Source organism: Hippopotamus amphibius, chromosome 5 (genome assembly GCF_030028045.1).
Source record: "Hippopotamus amphibius kiboko isolate mHipAmp2 chromosome 5, mHipAmp2.hap2, whole genome shotgun sequence".
NCBI classification, from domain to species: domain Eukaryota; kingdom Metazoa; phylum Chordata; class Mammalia; order Artiodactyla; family Hippopotamidae; genus Hippopotamus; species Hippopotamus amphibius.
In genome coordinates this window covers 105324256-105332274 of record NC_080190.1, presented here as the reverse complement: position 1 = coordinate 105332274, position 8019 = coordinate 105324256, and the positions used below count along the sequence as shown (strand labels likewise).

At 39.9% G+C, this 8019-nt stretch overlaps 1 protein-coding gene and 1 long non-coding RNA gene across 2 annotated transcripts; one reads left to right on the top strand and one right to left on the bottom strand.

The window, feature by feature from the left end:
- Positions 1 to 141: 141 nt before the first annotated feature.
- Positions 142 to 1639, top strand: LOC130853714 (uncharacterized). The gene is made up of 3 exons (XR_009053862.1): positions 142 to 475; positions 840 to 998; positions 1584 to 1639. It is a non-coding gene; the product is annotated as an uncharacterized LOC130853714 (long non-coding RNA).
- A 4162-nt stretch (positions 1640 to 5801) lies between these two features.
- Positions 5802 to 7118, bottom strand: SLC10A5 (solute carrier family 10 member 5). Its single transcript, XM_057734138.1, has one exon. It carries the CDS (start codon positions 7116 to 7118, stop codon positions 5802 to 5804), a length of 1317 nt encoding a protein of 438 aa, XP_057590121.1.
- Positions 7119 to 8019: the final 901 nt, after the last annotated feature.

The following is an 8019-nucleotide window of genomic DNA, read 5'->3' as shown; positions in this document are numbered from 1 at the left end:
GCAACCCTCCGCCCCTCCAACTCCCTGCCCCGCCCCCACTCCCAAGCTGCGCAGGTGGTAGGTTCCTGAGCCGCCCCACCCCCCTGCCCCACCTCGCCCCACCCCCCACCCCTCCTAGTCCTTCCAGATCTGACTTTTTCTGTTTCATGTGCGGTTCTTCTTTTTTTCTCCTGCCTGTACATTCTTCTGCAATTTTTTAAAAATTCCTTTCCTCTGTGTTGCCCATCCCTTCCGTCTTCCATTCCTCCCAGTTTTCCTATTCCCCTTTCTTTCTCCCTGTCTTTTATTCCACACTACTCTTTTGACAAAACACGAACTGGAGGTAAAACTCTAGCTCTGCAACTTCTGTCTGCTAAACCTTCGCTGGGTAAACCTGCATTATATAGATGCATTGTAGGGGTTTCTGAGGGAGGCTCCCCCAGATGTTGCATTTTTTGCATAAGGATTATTTTGTGCTAAAGGCAACTGAAATCTGGTGAGTACAAGAGAAACTACTGTCCCTCCCTTAACTGCCTACAAGAATTTAAATTGGGAATTTCTCTCAGAAAAAAAGTTATTACTGGAGCTATACTTTACCTAAGGGTCCCTTCTGTATGGTAGGGCAAATATCTACTTACCAGATATATTTTTCTTCTTATCACCCTCCTGTCCTTGGACGCCCTCGGCCCCCATCCCATTCCTTAGCTCAGGATGGCATATAGTCCTCATGTTACTTTCGTGCCTCTGACCCTCTCATGCGTGTGGGGTCTCTGGCCCTCCTATGTGTGGGGGATTCTCACATGTATAAAATTAAATTTGATTTTCTCCCATGAAATCTCTCATGTCAATTTAATTCTTAGACCTGCCAGAAGAACATAGGAGGTTTCCTAGAGGAAAGTTTTCTTCCTCCCCAACAATATACACTACAGTAAGTTCCCTACATACGAACCTTCAAGTTTCGAACTTTCAAAGATGTGAACGTGTGTGCCAGCCCCTGTATGCCTGCTGTACTTTTCAAGGTACTGTACTGTACTGTAAGATTAAAAATGTTTATTTTTTATTCTCATTTTTTATGTAGGTACTAGTTGTGTAAAAAGCATTATAAACCTATTACAATACTGTACTATAGAGCCAATTGTGTTAGTTGGGTACTTAGGCTGACTTTGTTGGACTTACAAACATGCTCTTGGAACAGAACTTGTTCATATGTAGGGAACTTACCGTATAGTAAACCTATGATTGATAGATAGATAGATAGATAGATAGATAGATAGATAGATAGATAGAGGCCAGAAACAACTGCCCCTATTTTCAATGATTCATTGATTACCCCTTGTTGAGGACTTACCATGCGTCAGGCACTTGTGTTTTCATATGCATTATTTTACTTGAACGTTGCAACAGTTCCAGGAGACAGTATGATAAGCTTCACCGTATGGATGAGGAAACTGAGATCAGAGAAGTTATTTATCAAGTCACACAACAAGAGCAGAGAGTAGAACACACTTACTCTGAAGTCCACACTCAAGGAATACATGGCACAATGAGGTTGCATCACATGCAACACAAGTTCCTTAAAATGTTTCCTCTTGTTGAAATAACAGGTCTGGCACCATAGAGTCTTACCATTATAATGCAAAAGGCAGTGCACAGTCCTAGCCACAACAGCCTCAGGGAAGCAGATTGTCTGGCTCCTTGGATTTGCAGTGATTGCTTCTCTTAGCTTGATCAGAAGAGAGGGTATTGTCACCCATGTGTTGCAAGTGAGTGTTCTCAAAGATGAATGACATCAAGTATGGGACCAATTCTCAACCTTCACAAAGAGCCAGAACTTTGTCTCTTCTAAAGAAATGATGCTGTATCTGATTTGAACACCTAGATTTGTCTAGCAAATGATGCTTTTGTTTTATTGAGTAAAAAAAAAAACAAAAAAACCCAAAACTTCGGAAATTAGCTTGTTGGTTCTTCTTTGTCAGTCATCTGAAAAATCTTGCGAACTCTGTGGTGACAAGCGTTGGTTTTTAACCAAATAAAATTTTCCAGGCATTTGCAGAAATGTCATTTGAGTCTTCTTTAAACCTCCTTTAAATAAACATGGCCCCACTGCTTTGGCAAAGCTGCTAAACTCAGAGTAATCGAACTGAAGTAAGATAGATAGAATATCTCATTCCTTCAAATTAAAACCATTTCAAGCTTCCTACCTCTAGTGAACAAGAATTACAATCTCTTTCTAGGAGCCTCAGCTACTACTTTACAATTGTCCTCAAGTAACTCAGAGATTTTTCAGTCCAAGGAGGTTGTTCAGCTTTCAAATGCCTGACTGAAAGTGAAATGAAGAATCCTCTAGTGCACAGGGAGGTCTAGTGCTCAGATCTGGTTCTGGCAGTGTTGTAAACTGATCTCATACAACCCAAAAGATTTTTGTCCAGTGCTGTGAGTGATTCAGATGCCTGCAGAGACCTCGGTACCTGGTGCATTGCTCTTGGCTCACCAGAGGGGCAATTTTTAAAGCTATAGTCACATCTGAAGCCGTTGTTACCAACCACAAAGATTGTCTACTGTGCCAAGGTGGTTGGGGGTTATGGTGGGGTCAGGTTCCAGCCTCAGCCACCCACTATATCAGGACAAAAATCTGCTCTCTGGCATGGTGACCAGATCACTGTTCCAGACTTGCCTAATGGGGAGTTCTCTCTTGGGGGCCTTTGATATCCTTTCCTACCAGCAGACTTGCATCCATGACAGCCTTAAGGACAAATATTTCATTTCTTGAATCAGGGTCAGTCATAATTCTTGAGCAAACTTGTGGCTGTTGCCTGCATTAGCTCCTGACTCTTTCTCTCCCCTGCAATACTCTTTCAGATTTACCCGAATCTGTCTCCTGAATTGCAATTCTTAAGACTTCACATAAAGCTCTTTGTTCTTTGCAGCCTCGATACTGATTATTGTTGGACAAATGGTTGATATGAACTCAGGGACTTAGGTAGCCTGCTTTATGCCTCTCACTCTTAAAGAATAAATAAATAGCTTGAATAACTTCACCCCCATCCAAAGTAGACAAATTTTCCTATGTAAAAATCTCAATCTTCCATGAAACATCTATAAGATAAATAAAATATATTCCAAGTTCTGTTCGTACACATTCATCTGCCTTTAAGGTGCAAGATCAAATATGCAAAGAGTAACCATAATAATTTTACAGTATTATGTGTTAGGCATTATTCTGAGGACCTACTAATACTAACTCATTTAATCTTCACGACAATACCATTAGGTAGGTACTATCATTATCCTCATTTTCCACATGAATTTAGGCATAGACAGATTAAGTAACTTGACCAATGTCACCCAGCTGGTGACAGCTGGAACTGCAGACCCAGGCATAATCTGGCCCCAGAGTATATGATATTGACTTTTGAAGACATTGGTGATTAATTAATTCAATATTTTATGAGCACCAGCTCAATTAAAAGTATTGGTTAAAAACTGTAGGGAATTCAAAGAATAATATGTGACCCCTGCCCTCAAGAAACTCATATTTTGGTTGTTGCAGCAGCTGTGAGTGGTTATTCTTGTCAGCCTGAACCCATCACCCACCTGTGGTATTAATGTCCCAGAGTTTTATGCCAGAATTACAGACTTAGGAGTTGAGCAAGAACTTAAACCTCCGTTGAATCTCTTCATTTTACAGATTTGAAAACTGAACTGCAGAGAAATCTCTTGTTTGAGGCCACAAGGTTAAGGATAAAGTACAACTAGATAGGCAGTTTCTTGTCTCCCAATCTGTAAAATATGTTCATGAAAATGTACGTAAGTCAGATTCATGCAGGCTTGATTATATTTTAAACCCCTAAGTGGAGATTTCTGTTTAAAGCAGTCAGTAGCAGAGCATTTCATGTAAGCACTTATCATTTTTTAAAGTGAATAATAACCAACCGTCACCATGCCAAGCCAGGGCTTTGGTAAAGCTTGGTATTCACATACCGGATTTGTCGAAATAAGAAAAAAAGAACTTTGGTTGTCTTATCAGCTGGCAAACTGAACAAAAATTCCCTAAAACTATGAGGAAGGTGGTGAATAACACTGACAGGAAAATGTTCAGAGTTTTAAGCTCCATACAGGGTTATCAGATTGGTATTTCAAACCAATAATAGATATATCAGGGTCAAAAGTTTGAAGTCTGGTAAAATAATTTTAGCAGCTGACACTTGCTGAGCCTGTGCCCTGTTCTCAGTACATTGTCAATACGATCTCATTTAATTCCCACAACAATCTGATGAAGTTTACACTATTATCTCCATTTTTTAGATGAAGAAATTGTACTACAGGGTGATTAAGTGATTTGCCTACAACTATGGGCCTGGGAAATGTGGGAAGCAGAATTACTTAGAGTGATATCTCTCTTTCTTGATTCCCACATTCTCTTTAGAGAAAAGTGCAAAACTGGAACTAGATACTAAAAATTGCCTTTGAAAACTGAACAGTGGTAAAAAAATGAGCACGCTATTCATTTGGGCCCTAGTCTGTGCTTCAGCACTTTATTTAAATAAGCACATAGGGAATATGCTAGACATTATGGAGAGTATCAAAATGAATATTGTTTGCATTATCATATTCTATTGTTTATATTATTATATTATACTGTTTATACAATTATATTGTACTGTTAATATTATTACAGTATATGGTTTACATATTATAGCTTGCATGTTCAAGGATTTATAGCAAAATAGGGAGGATCTGATAGGAACACAAATAGCTGAAATGCAAGCCAGGTTGGCTAAATACTATGAGCATAAAAAATTGTGATGAGAATTTAGAGGAAATTTCAGTGCCCGGTAGCTAAGGGGGATTAGTCAGAGCTTCATGGCAAGAGTGGTATTTGAGCCAGGTCTGTGAGAGTGGTCAAAATCTAGATAGAGATGACGTGGGCCCCTCAGGTTGCAGGAACAGCATGAACAAAGGCACAGTCATGAGTTACCAAGTTATCCTGTTGATTGGAGCAAAGACTGCATGTAAAGAAGTGGAAGAGGAGATAAAACAGGAAAGCTCGTGAAGTCAGAGAGCAGAGCGTAAGAAATGCCTCACTAAGGAATACAGACTTTATTCAAGAGACAAAAAGGCTTTGTAGCAGGGAAAGCACATGATCAAAGGTAGATTTTAGGAAGATTAATCTGCCAGTGATTGGAGAGGGGACAGAGAGGCCAAAAGTCAGGTAGGAAAGGTTTGGGGAAGCAGCAATCCAGGGCAGAACGAAAGTGGTAATACGGGGATTGGAGAGGAGACTGATAAACAGATATTATAGGAAATTGTCTGTAGGAAATAGTTTGAGTATAATGAAAGAAGAAGGAAGAAAGGATAGAGGGGAAAGGGATGATCCCGTGCTCCAGGGTAAATGATAGTGTCTTTAGCGGGAGATGCAGAAGACAGGGGGAAGTACACTTATGAGAGCAGAGACACTCCATTGATGGAAGGGCAGCCCTTCCATACATTCCTGGGATATATCATAATCACTACAGGAGGACTATTTTTTCTAATGCTCTTTCCTGTTCAAGAGACCATAATAAAATATTATATTCAAATCCAATTCTATAGAACATTTCCAAGCCAACACAGTTGAAAAGTAGTCTCCTTCCTCTGAATTTCTATACATTTAACAGTCCGTAATACTCATTGGGTGTTCAGTGCATATGATTATATTTCTCCCCTAATGTCAAGTTTCAATCAGATCATAAGTGAGTTGAGAGCAGGCATCATTTCACATATTCTTTGACTCTCCCACAGTACCTCATTCAGAATAGGAAAATTCAGTAAAACTTTAACTGTTAGACCGGGGGATTTTTCTTTCTTTTCTCTTCTATGATAAGGATACATCTTTTCTTAGCCTTGTAGAACAAAAGGATCAGTAACATTTCACATCCAGAACACATGGCCACTGTAAAAGGAGCCACAGAAGCTAAGTCTGCATTGGACTGTGAAAAAGAAAGCTGAATGATGGCAAGGGCTAAGAAGCTATTCAGTAACCCACCTTCAATAGCAACAGTTTTACAAACAGGAAGAGGAAGCATAGAAATTTTGGCAAAAAAGTACCCAAACGACAAACCCAAAGCAGGAACTAAGACACTCAATAGAAGCACCTCTAGGTTCACTGTTTTTAGAAACGTTAATCCCATTCGGTAAGTCAAATAAATCCCTGCAAACATTAAAATAAAACTCAGAGGTCTAATGATCCTCTCCAGGATGTTTGCTTTTTCAGGTAGTCTACGCTTGATGATTATTCCCACTGATGTAGGTATAAGTATGAAAAGGAGTGTTGACATAATTTTAGAAACAGGAATGTGCAGTGTACCTGATAACCCTAACATCCTACTGTATATGTACGAATTGATAGGCATTGTTATCAGGGCCAGTAACGTTGATGTGCAAGTCATCAAAATGGCCAAAGTGACATCTCCTTCTAGAAGCAGAGCAAAGAGATAGCCCCCACCCCCTCCTGGGCACGTGCAGGTCATTACAAATCCAAAAGCCTGTGCTTCAGGCAATGCCAAAATCTGCGTCAAAAGGAATCCACAAAATGGCATAAGAAAAAACTGTAGAACTGCCCCCAGAATTATTGGCAAAGGTCTCTTCCATACTGTTTCAAACACCTGTAATTTAATCTTGCAACCAAACGCACATTTATTTAACAGTATCATTGATAGAAAAACCATTAGGATATTTCTATCAGTAGGGTTTGATGCCTGGGAAACATTGCCTTGTCTTTGTTTGAGGACTCTGACTTTGACATCCTTTATTTCTTCAATGAGTCTTTCTTGCTTACCTTCAGAATCCCACAGTTGAATGGTCAGATTTGTCTCTCCGTCTTCATCTGTCACCAGGTTTATGGTAAAGTTTGTAACATCCGATAAGGTCTTAGTGACATTCACCACTTGGAGCATTTTAGGATCTTCTAGTTGCACAAAGAGGTAGCTCGAGTTTGGTTGTTTATCTCTGTAACTTGACCTTACAACGATGGTTTCTTCAGTCTTCGTGAAAAATAGTGTTTCAGTCTTTCCTATGTTCAGAAAACTGAGAAACGATTTCCTTGCTTCTCCAAGAGTCACAGACGACAAAAGCAGGACAATAAAAAGTTTTCTAATCATTTTGAAGGCTTAAATAAATTACACATGCAAAATCATTTAAATAAAGAACATTCTTTGTACAAGTGTTCCAGTGATGGTCTGAGGTTGTTAGGTAACAGCTATTTCTGCTGGATCAAAGTCCCCGTAGGAGGGACTCTTGTACTTTTCAAACAAATACAGAGCTATCTACTAAGTCTCAAACCGGTTTAACCTACAGTTATGAAATGTAAAAGCATTTAACAGGTTCAATCTATCACAGCAGAAACCTAATCTCTTTCCTCCTGACTTCCTCATTTCTGCTACTGGAAAAACAGCCTTCTATTTACCTAAATTTAAAACAGAACTCATTTTTGAGTTCTGTTCCTTCCCAAGGAAAATCTACGCTAAAAGCAAATAGCATCCAAAAGTTTTAAATAGATGTTGAGGAGGTCTAGAGGTGGGTGTTACTCTTTTATTCATTCAGGTCAAAATCAAATAAAAATTTACGAAACGTGTATGCTAGGGCCCTGAGCTCGGAGCTGAGTATATACCACAGTAATCAGGCTAGATGACTCTTCTCTCCTGCACCTTCGTCTTGGTGGCTCCTTATCATGACCTAGGAAACTGCAGAGCCCATAAATTGGCCCTGCAGTATCCTTAGGCTATTAAGAGTTTTCCCACAACTCTAAACAGTGATGGTATCAGTTAGGAAAAAACTCCAACTGTTTGTGTTGTTCTTAGGTAGGAAAACAATTTCCTGGATGGTTACCAGATAGCTTGGCAACCTAGGGACACACAGCTGGATCTATGGCCAAAGGCACAGCCTGGTTAGGGGACCACTGCTGTGGGGCACTTGGACCCTGACACAGTGGGGCAAGGGAAGACCACTGGCACTAACTCTAATCTCTTATTCCTTCCCTGTGACACTATTCCTTATCCACAG

Excerpts from the sequence above, each read along its gene's own strand:
- SLC10A5 (XM_057734138.1), bottom strand. The coding sequence starts at position 7,118 with ATGATTAGAAAACTTTTTATTGTCCTGCTTTTGTCGTCTGTGACTCTT.